The sequence below is a fragment of the Colius striatus genome, chromosome 1 (genome assembly GCF_028858725.1).
Source record: "Colius striatus isolate bColStr4 chromosome 1, bColStr4.1.hap1, whole genome shotgun sequence".
NCBI classification, from domain to species: domain Eukaryota; kingdom Metazoa; phylum Chordata; class Aves; order Coliiformes; family Coliidae; genus Colius; species Colius striatus.
In genome coordinates, this window is record NC_084759.1 from 182,925,308 (window position 1) to 182,946,158 (window position 20,851).

Consider the following 20,851-nt stretch of genomic DNA (forward strand, 5'->3'; position numbering starts at 1 on the left):
CTCAGTCCCAAACCCTCCTACCAGGACAGGGACATCGTTGCAAATTTTCCAATGTCTATGACATATGGAGAATATGGACAAGAACTTCCCTAACTATATAGCTGCCCTTCTCATGAACTTCTTTATCCCAGTCTGATCCCTGCATGTCTCAACTCCATGACCTTCCTTCTCCCCACATGCACATCTTCTCTTTGCAGTTTTCATCTGGTTCTTCATCCCCATGCGTTCTCAGTAGCCTGTCTCTAATATTTCTCAATCTGACTTTTCTGTCAGACAATTTCCTTCTCCACTTCTGCAGCAGGTGAGGAAGCACCTACACAGAAGGATTACCTACGCTTTGGCAGATCTGTGGCAGCTATTTGCTTTAACTAGGTACCAAGTACTTCCATCCCAGAGGAAGTTAAGTCTCAAGCCCACAATGCTTTCTTGTTCAAGTGAGAAACACTAGCAGCTTTTACTTTGGTAGATTACCTGGTGTATTAAATAGGTACAAAGTAAGAATTCCAGTATTTTGGAGCAACTAAGGATGGAAACATTTTTAACTTGCATACAAGTAGAGCATACCATATTGGATTACTAGATGCATTTGATTTCACTGAGGCTTGCTATGCAGAAAACATCCATGTGTGGATAGCATACCAGACTAATCTGACTATTCACCCAAAGCACAGTGTGCAAGCACAGAAGTGGAACACACTTGAATGGCTGAATTGCCCTGACGTGTTTGTCATTGGGGCAGGACTACATATTTTCCTTTTGTTTGCTATTGAACTCTACTGTAGCTCAGAAAGTATTTTGACAGCATTTTTTCATAGCTTGAGTTGACAGATTATGTCATGTTAAAAACTATAGGTTGCTGGAGTTACAATCTGTAATGCAAATCAGTGAGGAATTATTCTTAGCCTGACATGGTCTCTCCCCAGTAAAATAAGAACCATCTAGTGCTTCCCCATTTGATTTTGTAGTTAGACCTAACATCCCTCTGCAATATTTGCAGAAGAGATACCGAATAGTCAACCATTACCCTGTTTTTATGGGTGAGACACTGTGATAGGACTTCAGATGGCTATTTCACCCTCAAATGCTAAACTGAGATGTGACTACATTAATTCTTGAGCAGAAGGCAATGTTTTGTGCTAAGCTGTTCAGGGACAGGTGGGTTGTCCCTGGAATTAGGCTGATTCCACTTGATTCACGCCAGCCTCTCCTCCACAAAGGCTGCTTCCCTTGATGCTTCATATTCTTATAGTCAGCAAGTAGCTGAACCAAAATATAACCCTGATCCTCTTCAAGGAGGGTGAATAGGGACTGTCCTCGGGATTCCTGCAGCTTTTCCTTGACAGCCACATAGCAACTCTGCAAAGTACTTTCTGAATGGACTCATACAATCTCAGCCTCATACACAGGGTGGGTGAGGTTTTTACACTTATAATACTGTACTGCAATTAATGTGCCAAAATATTGCAGCATAATTTGTCTAGTTAAGCAGGTGGTTACTGGACTGGACTGTGTGTTATGGCAGAGTACAGTTAGTCTCAACAAGTAACATGGAACACACTGTGTGAAACTGAAAGGTTTGTACATGGACAGGTGAACAGCTGCTTTGGAGAATAGTTCAGAAAATATCAGAAACCTTGCCATCTTTTCCTATGTTATCTTCACTCAGCAGAGTGATCATTTCTTCTTTGTTGTCATAGTGAGTACAAGTTGATGATAGCTAATGACTATCAAGAGACATGTGAAAAGAAAAACCTAAAATACCTCCAATAAATACTTCTTTAAGAGGAAAACTCCTGCACACCCAGGTATGAGACATTCCTTTAGGGATAACCCTACAAATGAAACAGTGATATGAAAAACTTGTAAATGGTCATATCATTAACAAAGACAAAGCACCCAGTCCGACAAGTGGCATTCTGATCTTGGCACAAGTGAAACAGCCAAGCTGACATAACCAGAAATAGGCTTCAAAGGATGTTTTTCTCTGGAGTGTTATCAGTGAAGCTCAGATCTTCAGAGGTGTAGAATTCCAATGTTCCCAAACCCTGTCACACAGCCTGTCTGATGCTGCTGCCCTCTGAGATGCCAAGAGGCATAAAATCCATCTCAGACTCCACTCTCAACTCTTGACAAATCGAACACACAGCACTGCACAGTCTGCTGCGATCTGCTGGGAAGGAGACTAACTCCATCCCAGCCAGACTCACCACAAGGTCGTACTTGTAGCTGTCCATCTGATTTCTTCATCTGAATTATGGCACTTTTAACTTGTTTGAATGTTCTCCGGTTGAATTTGGACCATTTATCAAAATTATTTTGAATTCTGATCACGTTTTTCAAAGTGCTTGCACTTTCCCCCAACTTAGTGTCATTTGCTATTTATACATGAACTTGTTATTCCATCATTCAATTTGTCAGTTTGAACAGAACTGAATATATAGTGGAGAATCTTTTCATAAATGTTCTGCTTCAAAAAAAATCCCACTTTGCTAGTGTTGACTTCATTTTCTCAAATAGCTGTGTGCTCATGCTATGTAGGTATGTTATGTGGAAACTGCATAAAGACTAACTAAACTCAAAATGTTCCATTGCTATTATTTCCTTTGTTTGCCAAGTCAGTTACTCTGTTGGAAGAAATAAGACTAGTTTTACATGGTATGTTCTTGACAAACAAATGTCATGTTTCTTGTAATCTTCTCATCTTTTTATCCTCTAGTGTTTGTATACTGGTTAATTTTAGGGTGATGGTGCAAGCAAGCGCAAACTGTTCCTTGTCTCATGGTCATAGATATTAATTTTCCACAAAAAAGTTAGGCTGTGAAAAGAATGACACAGGCAATTTCTAGGCCATATCTAGTCACAGAGGTGTCCATTCAAGAACTAAAGAGCTGCTGTAACAGACATCTCTTTCTTTTTTTTTTTTTCCAATGACATTTTTTTTCAGGTGTAGTTAGTAAGGAATATCTTGGTGCATTTACACAGAAGTCATGCTGCTCTGGCAGCCTGAGTCTGGGAGCACTAGGTGTACTCTGTTTTTCTAATGGGAAGTCTTCTGTTTTCTATAAATAGACGTGTTTCGGTTCTGATTGTTCTGTACTGAAATAACTGGCTAGATGTCTAATTACTCTAAATAGAAAACACAAATAATGGCAGGCATTCAACCCCTCCTGAAAAATTGTTCCTAGCAGTTAACTGTTCTACTTCCTGGGCACTGGCTCAGAAATGTGCTAGGTCTGAGGGCCCTTGTTTCCTTGTCTTCTCTTCAGTACATTCATACTGATCACTCTGCTGTGTCCTGGAGTCAAATGATACATAGCGCAGCATATCTTTTAGAGTGAGGGATCAAATTCATCCCTGGTCAGGATGTGTAACAATAAACAAGGGAAGGAAATTAAGTGCTTCTGAGAAATGGAGTTCCCTCCAGCTCCCTTTCAATTTGCACACAGCTAAGCATTGTGCTTTATATGTAATTATAATGATTTATTCAAAGGTGTTTACTAGTCAAAGGCATAACATCTTGCTTATCTGATAATTATATAGCTGGTGTGAGGTCATTGAGTAGGTTGTTAACACTGTCAATCTTTTACACTAAAATGAAGTATTTTCTTGTACTTTTCTCTAATGTTTCATTTGTTTGCTATCTGTACCATTTTTATCTACCTGCAGTTTTTTGTTTGTTTCTTGGAGCACGTAGTAAATCTGTCTTGCCTAAATTTCATATGCCTTAATTATTTTTAGACCATAATACTGGTTCTTGTAATGTGAAATTGAAGAATTCTTTACAGTAATGGATGCAGCATAACTGAAAATTAATCTCTTCAGCTTTGTCTCGCTTCTTATAAACATAAAAATGGTGATAGTTACTTTCACAGTCCTGGACCCATTCTACACAATCAGTTCATTACTGTAGTTAATGTAAATTGAGTGTTAAATCTCCTTAAGTGAAATATTCACCCTACTTGGCGTTTGTGATTGTAATTGGAATAGGAAAAAGTTACATTTTGGAGAGGGAAACTGACCAAAAGAATTAACCTGTGTGGGCCATCAGTGGGACCAAATTTAGGGGGTAATTAATAAAATTAGGGAGATATAACATATGAATAGCACAAAATAGGATTAAATGCATGTAATCTTCCCAGCCTTGGGAAAAAAGAACCAATCAACCAGTCATCAAAACAACTATCCTGCAAGAGAGCTTTGACCTAATGCTATAGTCTGCCTTGGATGCTCTGCAGCTTCTCTGGCTGCCTTTTCTGCTTGGAAGTTCTTTATCTATAATTGTCATCCTCTCACTGACATGGTTTACTCTTTATTGAACATATTCATGGTGCCTCAAACAAATGTAGTGATTCTGTTAATCTTTTGTAAAATGCCACTGTCTCTAACTAGTCCAGATTACAAAGGCTTTATATGGAAGAAATCCAATAGCCACTTGAGGGAGCTGACCAAGCTTGTTTGAAGTTACATTGGCATTTCTATACCACACCACATACTGCCATACAGGGAAACTCCAGGACCTATTTGTATTTTTTAATCCATAATAATGTTTTAGTTGGTGCAATTTAGTTTTGTCTCTTCTTCAAGCAGCCACTTCTGACTCTGTTATTTCTTGATTCCTGATGTTCAAGGGAATTTCTTGATTCCCTCGTTCCTTTGGAACAGGCTGCCCAGAGGGATTGTGGAGTCTCCTTCCTTGGAGGTCTTCAAGACCCGCCTGGACATGTTCCTATGCGACCTGATCTAGGTGAACCTGCTTCTGCAGGGGAATTGGACTAGATGATCTCTAAAGGTCCCTTCCAACCCCTACCATTCTATAATTCTATGATTCTGATAGCAGAACTCCATGGTCACAGTCAGCTTTGCCCCAGAGAGGAAGAATCAGAGCTGGCTCATAAACTAGCCACTTGCTCAGTTCAACTTAATTCCAACTTCTGCACCAGCTCTAGATGTTGGCAATCTGATGTCTAATATTTAGGAAGCTTCTACATCAAAATTCAGGCTAGAAATTCCTGCTGTTTGCACAATGAGTATCACTTCCTGTAAAATTTACTTTCCAATAATGAAATCTCTCAGAAGATAACATTGTGTATCATGGATGTGTGTTACAAGTGTGCATACTGAGTTCAGGGAAAAGAACAAATTAAAGCAGCACCATGTTATCGAACTTTCTTTGCTGAAAGGGTCAAATACCAGGGTACTGGACATCAGTAGTTAGGTTTAACAGGAGGTGCCAACTGTGAAATACCCAAATATCGTTCCAAAGCTTGAACTGTGGTAGTAAATATGTCTTTCTTCCCTTTTGCCACTTGCAGTTATTCATGTACTTAGCACACCAACAGTTTGCTGTTCCTCGGGATTTGGCTTTTAAGTATTTTTTGTTCAAATAAGAATTGCATAATATTTTCTTTCTGGCGCAATACGCTTAATCAGCTTCTTTTCTTTTCTTTCCTGTTAGGTGGGATAAGCCCCTGGGATTTTTTCATCTGCTTATCTTCCAGAAAAAATGATGGTACCGGCTGTATTCAATTAGAAGACTTGCATCATCTAGAATTATTTCAGAAGGTACAAGATTATACTGTTATCCTTTGTGAGAATGAGAGAACAGGGCTAGCTCAAAAGTTTCAGCACTTGCTCATAAAAAGAAAAGTATGCAATGCTTATTTTATACTGCAGCAGCATGGTTTAACAGCAATTAAAAAAATTCTTCAAGTTTCTGATCTAATGAGAGATTTAATTCTTCCTTGTATCACACCCAGTGATCAAAAGCAATTTTTCATTTGGTCATAGTGTGTTATTTTGGATGTAAACATTTCAGTTTAAATAATGAAAACTGTTACAACTGAGTGTCAAGTTTTCCTTTCTCTTCTTTAGCTTGAATTTTTGAGTTCTTGTCCACCCTCAACTGGCAAGTCAGGCAGCAAAAGCATCTACAGAAGTCAAGGGAAATTCAAGCAATTTACCTCATTCAGAAAGATAAATTAGAAACAGGGAGAAACAACTAGCCTGCAATATGTCAGAATAATAGCATAGGAAGAAGATAAAGCTGGACTAACTTAAGGATTCGCATCTTACATCACTATCAAGTTTTATCTAATGTAATTGATCCTTTGCAAACATAATTTAGGCACCTCCCCATACAGTGACAGGGCTCCTACAATTGATAATGTGTGGGTTGGACCAGTGTCCTCCTCCAGGCCCTTCATAAGAGTTCCTTGCTCTGGCACTGCAATCTGCAGGCTCACAGTCCAAAGCATCAGCGGTGCCAATATATTTTGGCATTTTCAGGACTGGTTTCTTTTTCACTCCAGCCTGTTGTGGGCACATTTTTTTTTTTTTAATGTGCCAAAACTATGGATACAATTTGGCTTGTATTTCAAGTAAAATGGCACAGATAATAATGTCAAGACCCAATAGTATAGACTCTGAGGGACTGTGAGGAACAAAGTTGCTTTTAAAAGGTATTCAGTGCAGGTATGAAGTTTATGAGGATACAAAAAAACCCCACTTGCATGTCCAGAGAAGTCAGAACTAAGAGCATGTACACTGGGTTCCCTGGGACGAGGTGCCTTATCTAGGTGTATCCAGCGTGAAACTTTTACAGCAGTTCTAGTTTGCTATAAATATACATGTTCTAGATTCAGTTCTGGACGTGTTCCTGCATGAGCTGATCTAGGCAGGCCTGCTTTAGCAGGGGGATTGAACTATCTTCAGAGGTCCCTTACAACCCCTACCATTCCATGACTCTATAAATCCCAGCTTCAGTGGGGCAGCATGACTCACTTCACCCCCCCACTCCCTCCACCACACTTTTCATGGAATAATGGAATTATTAGACTAAAATATTCCCAAAGGTCTCAGGTCATAAAATACCTCAGGATTCTGTAAACTGCTTTTTGTTCATTCTAGCCATATTATCATATCTGAGCCTCTAATCCTGTGCAATATAGTAATCCTTACAGCACTGTGCAATGGCCAGTAGTTTCACACATGAATAACTGAGACACAAGGTCATCAAAGGAATTGTCCAAGTTCACTCAGAAAGTCTGCAGCACAGTAAGGACTTAAACCAGATGGTTCTTATCTTCGGACAGCTTTAAATATTGGACTAACATTACTTGTTGCTGGCATGTCTGTACCACAGTGCAACACAGCTATTTGTTGAGGAGCCTTGATGTGGTTTAGCTGTTAGTTTACCATTGTTGCAAGCACAGCATTTCAAGAGGCATATGCTCTTTCCATGCAGGGAGACAGTGATTGATAACTGGCAGAGAACAGAGAAGCTGTAGAAACTGAAAAGGGGATAGAAAAAGTGGAAAAACTCAGCAGCTAGGAGGAGAGCTGTAAGTCTAAAAAGTTGGTTTATGATGGCTGTGGAAGAGGAGCCTACACTGTAACTTCATTATCCCATCTTGCAGGGATGGCAAAGTTGTAATTCCCTTTTGACACTGACAGGAAATTTGCACATGAAGTGTCTCTGATAAATAAAACACAAACCCATTGATGAAAAAAGAGTACTTTTCTGAATGAAATAATTAAAGCTTCTATTTTTTATATATAGGTAAACCTACTTCCAGAAATCCAGCATTTCCTTTGCAGAAAAGAGGGATTATGCCAGATAACAAAAGCATTTTCAGGTAATGCAACTTCTTAAAATCTACATAAAGTGATGATGGTATTTTAATAGTGGTGATAGCAAGCGTCTGAAATAAATGAGATTGTCAGGCTGACAATTCCTTTTTATTTTTAGCATGAATACATAAGGGAGAAAAAAAAAAGGAAGCAAGAATGAGAATCCATTTCAGACATAACTTAAATACAGATTAGAATTATGCAGTGTCTTTTCAGGTAAAGATATTGCACTGTTTAGCTATTGCATACTGCAGAAATTATTTGGTTATAAGTGTCTTATTTTTGGACTGATTTGTGTTAATATAGGGTATTGGTGTTTACACTTCAAAGCCCTGTGTTCGGTGTAATATGTTTGTTCAGCTTTACAAAAATGTTGTGGCATGGAGAAGGAGTAGGAGTCAGAGTTTGGTTCCCATCCAAACATAGTTTACTGATAAAAAGCCTTTGTGTATTAAGATCATCAACCAGAAAAGTTTAAAGGTTATGGGCAAGTTTCCAGAGAATTCTAATTTACTATGGGTGAAATTCAGCTTTGAATAGAAACTGGAAAAAATATTGTGCACCATATTAGGTATATTTAAACTATAGAGACACATTATGACCTCAGTTACACACTAAATATCCAGCATTGATGCTATTTTGGATTTATCATCTATCTTCACTAAATAATCTTTGTTTATAAGAAATTTTGTTTTGGTTTTTTTTTTTTTTTGCAATCCAGCAACAATCAACCCCACAATTATTCCATTGGTATTTAGCTTTGTTGTACACAAATACACAAGATTGATCAGTCTGATTTTTTTCCTTGCCTTGCCTCTTTCCTTTTTCCATCCTGTTCCTCATTTAACCATTTTGATGTTAGATATCTTCTGCTGCAGTACTGTAGTCTTCCCCTTAAGTCACTGAAGAGAGAGCAGCACCTACAAACACTACTTGCTAAACTTCCTAACCACTTTTATCCTAAACTATGTGTTTAAAGTAGATGTGTTGAATCACCCTCTGCAGGTACTTACTAGCCAACTACCTCTCACCACTGGCTGTATATGGAGTCTAGGCAAACAGCTTAGATTAAATACCTTACATTTGTATGCTTGACTAAAGCTGAGGTGGTTCCTAACTTAAGTATACCATATTTTCCCTTTCAATTTTTGTACTGTTTGATTTAAAGGTTGACCAATATTTAAAACCTATGTGAAGTGTTTCCCTTAACTGTATGCTGAAGGTCAGTTTAAAATGGACATTTCCATTTTCCTGGTGAAGTACTTAGTCAAAATTGATCACAAGAAACATGCAGTAGAATGAATATCTATCCAGGTCTCATGAGAGTCTTTTATTGTGAAATCATTTTATACCAGGTAACTGATATATTCTGTTTTGGCTGAGTTTTAAGTATGTCTTCAGTGATGCCTAGTGCCTTGGTTCTGATATAGTATATATCAGAATTCTCATATATCAGTATTCCGATGTAGTATCAGTTTCAGGAAAAAAAACAAAGCAAAGCAAAAACCTGGGCATATTTTGAAAACTTTACAGGACTTCTGGAATTGGTAGGTCTTATTAATGTTCTTACAGTCTGGCTTTAAAAAACATCCGTCTGCCTTGCTACTTGGAGAAAGGCCAATTGCAGTGGTTTTATTATTTTGCTACCACAAAACCACAAACACAAGAGGCACTCACCACACACAGAGTTTTCCCCTTCAAATATGCAGTTTTTCACTGCTGTCCATAAACTGCGCTACAAGTTGATTTGTGCAAGTGGTCTGTTGTTCAGTATTTTCTCCTCCTTGGGGAAAGGCCATTTGTAAACATTTTATTCCATACTTACATTATTAGTGTTGCCTGGCAGGCACAAAAGCTCTTCTGACTGATGCTGAAATCCCATTGAAAGGTAGTATGTGTGCTTGGCAGCAGGGGTATGAGTCCTGCCCACCAAGTAATGGAAAATTATTCTAGCCGTTTGCTGGAGGACTGTCAGATAGAAAAAGGCCCACTCCTCACATTTCAGTTACCAGTAAAAAAATACTTAGAACCTAAATTAGCTGAAGTGTTTTAAAGTTTAAAAAAAAAGGCATCTATTAAATCTAGGTGTCTCCACACGAGCATGAGGCCTAGGGGCTGAGGGAGCTGTTTCAACACAACGGTCTCATGCCTCTTAAGACTCCATGGAGAGTACAGGACACTTAATGGTAGGGGCAGATTAGATTTGGCACAGAACCTATGTCTTTTTGGTCCAGCAGCTGGAGGCTCAGAAGGATATTCTATGATATCCTAGGTGGCAGGAGATGCCTTTGTGGGTACCTCCATTTACCATTTGGTATCTAAACTCCCAAAAATAATAGATGTACAGTTTGGAGTGCACAAGCCAGAACAGCATTTACTTTCAGCATAATGCAGAGTTAGATGAATTGCTCCACACTGTCTGTATAGGCTATGCTGATGTCCACTGACAGGAATGGGAACTCTCAAGTGTGGCACACAGGGGGCTGTCTTTGCATAGGCCAGACCTCAAAGTGCCTCAATCCAGAAATAAATCCCATTCAATATCACTGGATACGTGACATCTAATTTGTTACGAGTGAAATTCATAAATAAAAGATGGAATTAGAATCAGAAGGGTAAATCATTTGCTTTCAGGTAAGGGGACAAAATGTCCTAAATGAAAGCACACTTCTAGAGCCAAGATTTCAGATAATATTCTCCCCTTCTATTTATCTGATAAAGCCATCTCTCCACTTCTTTCTTTTGCTTGCATCTTCTGGCAAACCTTGCTATTAAGCAACAGGAAAGGTGCCAATTAGTAGGATACTTTTGAACTTCAGTTTTAAAATTATTCTGGGAAAGAGCAGTTTTCAGCAGTATTTCCTCCACGAAAGAATTTGTTTACGTTCAAATCAGTCATGTACTTTCACTGTGGTGTGTTTGAATCAATAGGGCTTCTCTGCAATTCCTGTTGAAGAGGATCAGTTGGTTTGTTATTACTGTGCTTGTCATTTAGTCAGCCCCCTAAGGAGCCAAGCAATTTCCTGTAAGAGTGAAAACACAAAGTTGCTGCTCCAAGAATTATATGATCTAATTAAAGACACACTAAGTCATAGAAAGAAATATCAGGCAGCAAGGCTGAGAGGATGGTATTACTGGACTTACTGTGGGTATGGCAGTGTTGATATTGATAAGCAGTGGGTACAAAGGTAAAGTATATTTTTTTACAAAACATTATTTTATTTGTGCAGCTGTGGAGCTGCTAGGTTTTGTATTTCAGAGAGCATGCCCCATCTCATACCCCTGTGGTATTACTTTAGGAAAAAAAATAGTTATAGAAAATATCAAGTCAGTGCTTGTTTCTTTGCTTTGTCTCCTTAATGGAAAATCTTTTTTTCAGTCTGAAAATTCAGATTGCTTCTATCTGTATAGGGGGAAAAATGATGCACATACCAATGATGACTGCTTTTTAGGAGACAGGAGAAAAGATGGGAATAGAAAAAAGGTTAGGAAAACCAAACTGGCAGAAGAGTTTAGAGGAGCAAAAACGTAAAAAATACATTATGTGTGTGGATAAATTAGATTAAGAGAAGTTACTGGAGGATGGGCACATGCAGCTATGGGTTTGCGATGAGGCATAAGAGTGGTAATGGATCTTAAAATTCAAGACAGATGACGCTAAGTGCTTGCAACTCAGTCTGAGAATACTGGTTTCACTCCTGCTTTTGCAGGGCACTTGTCCGTTTTTAATCAGGTTCCTGATGTCTGCTCACTATATGGGACTTGGGCCATGACGGAAGTCCTGGTATGGCTACTAAACGACCAAGGAAGGCTCCTGGCTTGTGCCATGCAGAGGTGTTTTCTCTACCCATCCAGATCAGTGATTATTTTTAAAGTAATACTGTTGCTGCATGCCTTCCTTCTGCATTTCTTGTTGTTAGTGTTACTAGAGACTTCAGGAGTGTCTACCAGCCTTGCATGCTCACTTGTTTCCCTGCACGGCTGGCTAGAAGTATTAATCACACAGAAGGTCTTGAGACAGGCACAACCCTTATGAGACTGGGTGTGAGGGAGAGCCATGACAGTGCAGCTGTGTGACTGCTCTCACTATGTGATTTGTTAATTCTCTGGTGTTAACTTCATTCCAGTTTTCCTCTCTCCCTGCCTACTAAGTCAGCCCTGCCTGTCCCCAGAATCCCTGAGTTATATTAGAGTCAGCAGAAAGGATGATGAGATGAGGGGAGGAAACAAGGCTCAATAGGTCCACCTAAGAGAAAAATTATATATTAGATTTATTTTCTATTGTAGTAATTCAACATCTCTGTGACAAGAACATGATTCTTTATAGGGTTATGTATTTTTTTGCCAGCTGGCCCTTATAAATGTCTGCACACAGGTTGTGATTGCTTTTGTGTGTATTACCTTTCTGCTGCTGCTATAAGCCTCAAGAATGGCCAATAAAATCAGCATCTCATTCTTTTGAGTTAATTTGATTATAAACTAAAGAAGCCAGGACTTTATTTGTTTTACAACAAACATACTTCTGCAATAACAACAAATATGAAGAGACTAAAAAATGTAAAGTAGCAAAATTAATTTAATTACTTGGCCCATACCACATTTTATCCTGTTACTAGTACAGAATTGTACAGAAATCGTACTATTGTGTCTCTAATCATGTAACAGTCAGATAGCATTTTCACTGAGTTTAGTACAAACTTTTTTTTTACTAAACATACTTTAGATCATTTATGTTTCCAGAAATGACTAGTAGTTTGAAATGTCTCCATTCTAAATATTCAAATTGGGTTGCTTTCAGATTAACTGCATTACAGAGAGAGAGATCACTGCACTTTTGAATATGAAAACCTTTAAGGACAGATAGATCAAAGGTCACTAGTGGGTGGCACATTGAACCTCCATCAATGTGCACATTGCAAATGAAGCTTGTAACACATGTCAAAATCATCACAGGAGTGTTAAGTATCAGGCAAGAAATCATATTCCTGTGAAGCTCATGAAGGTTTTTCCAGGACTTCACTGGAGGCTGGGGTTGCCTCTAGTCTTCCTAGCTTCCTTCAAACACTCAACATCTGCTTTGAGTTTCACAGCCACCCTTTGCTAAATGCGTAGGTTATAAAATGGAGTGTTAAAGGTTCTCGCTCTTTCTTTAGCAACCTCAAGGCATAACATGTAAGCCATAGAAGAGTACTAACCTTTATTTCAGAGTCTTTTCATCCAATAGGTCAAATGGATAACAAGAGGCAATTAAATGGAATAGGTCTGCTTTCTGTGAGAAGCCAGCAATGACCTCAGGGCACGTAGTAGGGGTAGTTCGATTTGAATTCATCCATCCTCCAAAATCAACACAGAAAAGTGAAAAAAATTGCAGTTTTAATGCTCATTACTTTCATGGTTATTCAGTTTAGGTCAGGTTGCTATATGTGACTGAGCAAAAGGTACTGGATAGTAGGCTTTATTTTGATCAGAATCCCCAAGTGCTGGAGGTGCTCACAAATTTGCCTCAGATGCTGAGAAAGCTTTTTAAGGATCTGCTGATGTGATCTTTGCAGCTGTTTAACACACCTTTCCAACCTACAGTGGCTGGAAAATTGCCTGGCTGTAAATACTAGAAGAGGACCAGGTTGTAGCAATGCAGCTGCCTGGTCTGTACCAGAAATAAGCTCTTTGTGCCTCAGCAGCCCATACCAGTCAGGCAGATGGATTATCGCAGCACAGAATGCAATATGAAGTTCTAACTCACTGAGGTGCCCTGTCAGAGAGGTAACCTGCAAGGCTGACAGAGAGAACTTGTTATCGTTCCTGAATATTATGCTGCAGAAACTGCTGAGAAATGACATAAGGTAACTATCACTCTCCTTTGGGAGAGAATTCAGAAGGCTTCTATGCAGATGGAAACCGTCTCCTGTATACTTTCAGGATTAATGTACTTTCATTTCTGAAGTGATGTCTTCCAGCTAAAAAGGGAAGCAATTGGATGAAGACCCTGCAAGTACAAAATGTGCTGAGCTAACAATGTCCTTTATGGAAGAAATAAGCAATGTGCTGGGCTCTGAACAAACTGCAGCACCTTACTTGCACTTCACCCCATCTTTAACTTTGTGCTTCATTAAACATCTCCCAAGGTGACTCAATTGCTCTTGGAATGTTTCTAACAGATCTGACAGTTGATGGGCACTTTAGAAACAAAATTACCTTCTTCTCACAGACAATAGTCCTAATTGTTCCTTGCTCCATGCTTGAAGTGTATAAAATACAGCCTATTTGATCTTGAACAAAGTAAAAAAAATTAACACCACCATAGTGTAACCCTCCTAGTGACATCAAAGGGTAATACAAAAGGGAGAATAAAGAAGAAAACACATTCTCATTCATCTTCTGGTTCCTTTTCTTTCAGCTGTGATACTCACTTACTTGAAATAGTAGTGTCCTTTGCTGCTGAATTCCTGATCTTTCCAGATGATGAGATGTTAGTGTTGACCTAAGTGTTCTGTTACCACCAGTCAATGTGCCCGCAGCCTTGTCAACAGTTCCGCGCACCAACACATTGTAGCTCTTAAACTGGCTATTTTTCATTGTGTTTGCTCTGAATCTCACGTTACACTTCAGAACTCTGAGCTGATGACACGTAAATAACTTGGGAGACAGAGATGAGGAGAGAGGGAACAAGAAGTCACAGCTTTGTAAAATACTTGAAAGGCCTCGTTAGATGTCAGTGTAGCCGCTGCACTGGAGGAGCTGTTGCTGCCAAGTGATCTGTTGGCGGTACTTTGAGACTCCAGTTGACAGAACAGTAATCTACCATCAGTTTATGTGACAAAGAGGTGCCTATTTTTTTTTAACCTAGAGGTGTTGACTTGCTTTAGTGGATCTTATACCTCCCTTTCACATATGCCCTCCCTAGTTGTTCCTACGTCCCAGATCTGTGTTTCACCTGTTGCTGCGGCTAGAGGGCTAATGCGTGAATTCAGCTGAGAGCTCATACTGGTTTCCTTATCCCTCAAAATGGCATCATGGAGAACACTCTGGGAAGGGGTAGAGTGGTGCAGTTTGACAGTGTTTTCAATGGCACCATTTCAGAGACATCCACATAAGAAACCTTCAAACCAGAATTTTGAGGAAGTCTTTTTTTTTAAAGTGAAAGCAGGTATCTGTCCTTAGGTCCTTTGTGGCACACTGCATCATTATGGGCAGCAGCAAAAGGAGAAGCAGCAGTTTGGGTAGCCTTTCTATTACTGCATAGCCAAAAGGGAAAATGTTTGGGTTTTTTTTTTCTAGTTTATGTCTTTTTCAATCTTTAGAGTCTGGTACAAAAATTACTGATACTAAGATTTGAATTTTTGAAAGAGATGTAATTTGGACATAACACTAGGATGCTGGGACTCCTTCTAACCTGGTTTCATAAGTTAGACATATGCCTGACATATCAACTGCTAAGCCTGCTTCACCTATTATACATGTTGCTTTTATTTACATACTTCAAAAAGACTGGTTAATTAACAACAGCTTGTAGAGTGATTTCAAAATGGAAAAACATAGTAATTACTGCAAACAGTGAAGGCACTGCAGGCCAATTTTCATTGATGATAATGTTGATTAAAAAATTTACAGCTCTAATAAACAGTTACTGCATTTGAGTGCAAAGGCAGGTTGAAGAGTTGCCATGAGAACTGATGCAGCTTAGTGTGCTGCAGTTCAGCACTACTGACATCTCTTTATTAGTATGATAATTGTATTCATTGATTACTAGGAGTAGATTTACCAAAGTGAGGAGGGACTGTCACTCCCTATTAACTCCGCCTGATGGTGTACATGCTGTATGTCATCTCAAAGGAGCAAGCACCTTGTGGCAATCTCACTGCCCCTTCTTCTTCCAGCCACCTTGCAATGGGCTCTCTCCCAAATGGATGCTAACACTAAACCAACAGAGGTGTGTAAGGCACCATGCAAACGGGATGCTCTATTGTATGAGGAACAATTTATGAGCATTGCCCTTTTTTTTTAATTCCCAATGCTAACCAACACCCTGAATTTGTTTAACGTTTTTAAAGAGGTAGCAGGTTTCCCATTTTTTTTACATTGAGGCATTCTGGTTTTGTCTGAACACCAGAGCTGTATGAATAAACTTGATGAGAATTATTTGCAGCTGTAAGTGAAATTTTCTTGCATAGTTAATGAAAAACCAGACACTTTCAGAGAGCAGTTCAGATCCAGTATTTCTTTCAGTGTTCCATGTACTGTTCTCCCTCTCTCTGTTGCCTAAGGACAAAGCCTAAGAATACTACTTTGCTAAAACAATGGCTTCAGTTAGGGAACTAAAATGATTCATAGCAGTAGTTGCTGTGGGATCATTGCAAATTGCTATGGTGAAATGCCATTATCTCTTTACAGGGCAGAACACCCCATAGTGAAATGCTGTTGTGTTTTTACAAGGCAGATATGGAAAAATAGAACTTGATTTAACAGATCTGCTCCCTGTACATGTTCAGAAGCAAATCAGCTAAATAAATGACTGAATGGGAGTTTAGTGGCTTATTCCTGTGCAGTAGTTTGACCCTGGCTGGATGCTGGGTGCCCACCAAAGCCACTCTGTCACTCCCCTTTCTCAACTGGACATGGAAAATATAATGAAAGACTCACAGGTTGAGATAAGGTTAGGGAGATCATTCAGCACTTAGCATCACAGGCAAAACAGACTCAGCTTGGGGAAACTAGTTTAATTTACTGCCAAACAGATCAGAGTAAGCTATGAGAAATAAACCCAAATCTTAAAACACCTTCCCCCCCCCTACACCTTCTTCCCAGGCTTAACTTTACTCCTGGGTTGCTACCTCCTCCCCCGCAGTGGCACAGAAGCACAGGAATGAGGGTTGTGGTCAGAACTCCTCACACTCTTTCCCTGCTCCAGTGTGGGGTCCCTCCCACAGAGACAGTCCTCCATGAATTTACTTAATCACTATCACTGATGGGCTTGGCCTTGGGCAGTGGATTGGCTCCACCAGGGGGAAGCTTCTAAGCAGCCTCTCACAGAAGCTACCTCTGTAGATCCTCTGCTACCAAAACCTTGCCATGCAAAAAATACATCCTGTAATCAATGCACAGCAGACAGTAGCCTGTTTTGTCTCTGTACCATCAATAAACAGGTCTTCACTTACAAAGTCCAAATCAGTTATAATGTATAGCACAACACAAAGATGACAATGACAGTATAACCTGAACATGAAGTGTTATAAGTGCCTGGTTTTGACCAGTAAAGCCTTTAATTCTGCTAAACGGTGCATGTAAGGCAAAGGACCAGATTAATTTTAGATCCTAGTTGAGCTTGGAAGGTGGAATTGAGCTGATCTGATGAACGGCAAATAAACATAGACAATCACAATGCCACTTTAACAGGATCTGTACGAAAATGAATAGTCTTTTTCTTTGAACGGCTGCTCAGAGCTCACAGTGAGATATACAGCTTCAGTTTTGTTTTTCATTTCATGTACCAAAGTTGAAAGTACATACTTTAAAAAAAAAAGCTATACAAATGAATTAATAACATTAGCATGATGCTGTGTGTTATTAAAAAGAATAACTAAGAAGATTTGGGAATGATGTGAACAGCTTGACTTTTCTCTGACTTTTGCTTAAGAACTTGAAACGTGAGGTGTGTTAGAGTTAATGAAAACCACTCTACATGAAATAATGGCATAACAGTAAGGGTTCTCTGCCTTTTTATCAGCACAATAAAAACAGAAAATTGATATCACTCATTAACTGATCTCACATCACAATATTTTGATTACTATTAATAGTCACATGCCTCAGTAATCTTGAGGACTCTGGTATATCAGTCCCACTCCCACTGTGTTCACAGGCAAAACAAATTCTCACATAGATTTCAGTAATGGTGAACATAGAAAGAAGCTGATTTACTGAGCTGTGTGATTACAGTGGCAATGTCCCTTGGTCAAATACATTTCTTATCTCCATTAATTATAATTAAAACTACATGAGAAACAAAGTTTTGGTATGTATTTGGAAAGAGAGGATCACTACTTATAAGTGGGGGAACTAGATGCTTTTTGTATGCAGCACTCATGCACTCACCTATCAAGTGGGAGTTGCAGCTGAGCCTCTGATCTTGCAGCTGGAAGGGAGTGCCTGGTGGGTGTAAATCTCTCCGCTAGCAGATCCCGAAAGGATTATAGTCTCAACATTTGTTATTTTACATTTTATTGCTGACGTTGGTAGCTTCTCTCTGCCTGTTGTGTTTTACACATTGTCTCAACAGCAGGAGTTGACTGCTGCTTTCAAAGCCCTTCTAACGCTCTTTCTCTTCGCCTTGGTACTTTTTCAGAGTTGCAGCTGCCAGTGGTCGCCTCGGAGTGCTGGGGCCCGGCGGTGCCGCGGCGGGCCGGCGCCGGACGCGGCGTGTCTCGGGGCGGCGGGAGCGCCGGCCGCACACACGCTGCCCACCCGCGGGAGCGGCGGAAGCGGAGCGCCAGCGCACGGCCACTGTAAGCCACCGGGGGCGCACACTCAGAGCCTGCCGGGGCTTCCTCCGACGGTTACATGAGAGTCGAGGGCGCAGAACGTAGCAACAGAGACCGCAGTAGATGTAGTGCATCTCTGAGACTTGCATAATGTTTGTTTCTGTAGTAGCCAAGCTTGCACATGTTGTGTGTGTGAACAGATAAGTTTTTATGTTGAAGGTTCCGAAACACCTACACAGACAAATACAGACCCAGAGACATCTCTGAATGTTTAGGTCTCATGGTGGCTGAGCTACTTCCTGCTCCCATCCCTGCCTTACCTTTACCGGTCAAACATATGTAGTCCTTTCAACAGAGGCCATTCCTTTAGTGAAGAACCAGGAAATACTTAAGAATTGGTGTACCAAGTGCTATTCTCTGTGTTACCGTGTCACACAGATTTTATGGTCTGAGGACCTACCATTCTGCAGAGAGGAGAAAAAGGTTTCTTTAAGATAGATATTATGAGAGTCCCTTAACAGATAGCAAAGTTGAGGCCTGGAAAGGCCACATATTGCCAAAGATTACGCAGAAATGGGAAGACAGTCCTGTCGTGTGCTAGTAGTCAGTCTTGGAGACCCATATTTTGTACAGTCATCTTCTCATTGCATTTACCATGAGCTAGGTTGATGCTCAGAGATGTTAACAGGCGGAATAATAACCACATTTGTGAATATGATTTCCCCAAGTAATGAGATTTTAAATAACGGATTTTTCCCTTGGCTGGTTTTTCTTCTGTCCTGTTTCCTATGGCTGATTCTGTGTAGACTATGGGATCTGTAGGCCAGTATATAGAGAGCCATGTCACTCCCTAGACAAAGTTAGCTTGCATGATTTATTTATGGTTAGCTGATTTATTATGGCATATTTCTTGGTGTTATCCTCTTTCATAACATTTGGAATTACAGTTTATGGCTTGCATTAGGGAAAGCATACAGTACCACATGTTTGTGTCCCTGCATTAGACTAAAGTGCTAACAATAGTGCAGTCTTTCCATAGGGTTGTTGATATATTTTTTTTTTCTGAATTCACTAAAAAACAGTGTTAAATTTAAAAACCTTGACCATGCCCTTCTGTTATTTATGCTGCTTGAATTTCTTTAATGTTTTTACCTTCACTCTGAATATCCTGGGTTTGTATCAATTACAGTATATCAACAATGCATTTATCCATATGTATTCTCAGAACTCACTCCTTCCTAACATAGTTATTTTCTATGTATGGAAATTAAGATTTTAAAATACTGAAATCAGTAAAAAGACTTGATGTAAAGCTTTTTGCCAACTTGTGTGTTTTCATCTACTGCATTGCTTAACTTGGGAGGAAAAAAAAACCCCTAATTTCCTATTTACACTAGTATCACTATTTTGCTATTTTCTTATAGCTCATTTTCCTCATTTGCAAATGTACTTCATTAATGCCATGCCTTTTTATTACTTTCCAGGAATCAATTATCAGCTCCACCAGACCACAAGGACATCCTTAAAGGTCAAGACCTTTCTGTCATCATCAAAGCCTACGTGCTTGTGACATCCTTAACACCTCTGCGGGCATTCATTCACTCAACCACCACTGTCTGGCATCCACCCAAGAAGAAGCACTTTTCTGTAAAGGTAAACCATTTCATTTCCTATTTTCTTCATCTTGCAGGCAATGTACAGAGACAGAAAATTAAATTTTATCTTTCTTCTCTTTTACCCTTTCTTTATCTTCAGTCTACAGCTGGCGGTGAATATTCTCCTAATGTGTGGCTTTCATGTCTCAGAATGAGCGGGGCATGATTCATGCAGCAGGGAAAAATTGCCCTGTGCAGTGGTGGTTGTGAAGGGCCCTGGGAATTGCTTTCCTCAAAGCCCATTTTTATTGGTGGCATTTGACAGCAGTTATGAGGTTGTGTTTTTCCCTAAAGCACAGTGGGGGGGAGGGCTGCCACGCAGTAGGGTCTTTTGCTCAGATATTGACACTGTTGTAAAAAAGGAAAGTAAATATTTAAAATAGTTTGTTTAGATTTCTTTTTTAGGTGCAGTAAAGCAGAATGGAGGAGGGTCAGGGTACTTCTAAATAAGGGGAAGGAAGTATACCACGGAGAGGGTGTGTCTCTCATGGTCTTGGTTTTGTGAAGAAGGAAGCTTCACACGTGCCTTAACTGGATTAACACTGGACATCTCCAGGCACCTGGAGAAACCCCTGTCTCCATGTCTAATTTGCTCAGCAGTTCTATGGATTTCCAAACTTGCCTTCCCATTCCTTTATTCTTTCAGCAAGAAACTATGCTTGCAATATAGCAGCTCTTCATGAAGGAACTTCAGTTCTGTGGCTGCTCCTTTGTATTTGAAGGAATAAAGCCACAAAGTGGCAGTGATTTCTTGAAGTCACATGGATCAGCTCCTGCAGCAGCCATCTGAGGCTAGGTACATTTGGCCCTCTTGGAGTAGGAGCGGGTCTTAACTTTGAATCAGTCTGAGTGTCATGGTGTCACTCTCAGGACTCTTGATGATGCCAGCCATTTGGTATGTTTTACAATTTTAGCTCTCTCAAAATGAAGTGCCTAGTCTAAGCTCATTATCTAATTGTAGTTATTGGAGAAACAGACACCTCTAGAGAAAAAATCATCCCACCCAATTTAGACACTAATTTTGGGATGAGATGAGTTTCCTGCTAAAAGTGGCTGCTTCCTTGTAGTGGACTATGACATTCTTAGAGA

General features: G+C 39.7%; 1 protein-coding gene across 2 annotated transcripts in view; it reads left to right on the plus strand.

The window, feature by feature from the left end:
- CPED1 (cadherin like and PC-esterase domain containing 1) overlaps positions 1-20,851 on the plus strand; it is a 143,052-nt gene that overhangs the window by 25,986 nt on the left and 96,215 nt on the right. For both annotated transcript variants that reach the window (XM_062017855.1, XM_062017846.1), the window contains exons 4-7: positions 5,456-5,562; positions 7,559-7,634; positions 17,972-18,131; positions 19,592-19,760. In XM_062017855.1, coding sequence (XP_061873839.1) covers positions 5,456-5,562; positions 7,559-7,634; positions 17,972-18,131; positions 19,592-19,760 — 512 coding nt within the window. The remainder of the gene's footprint in view (positions 1-5,455; positions 5,563-7,558; positions 7,635-17,971; positions 18,132-19,591; positions 19,761-20,851) is intronic.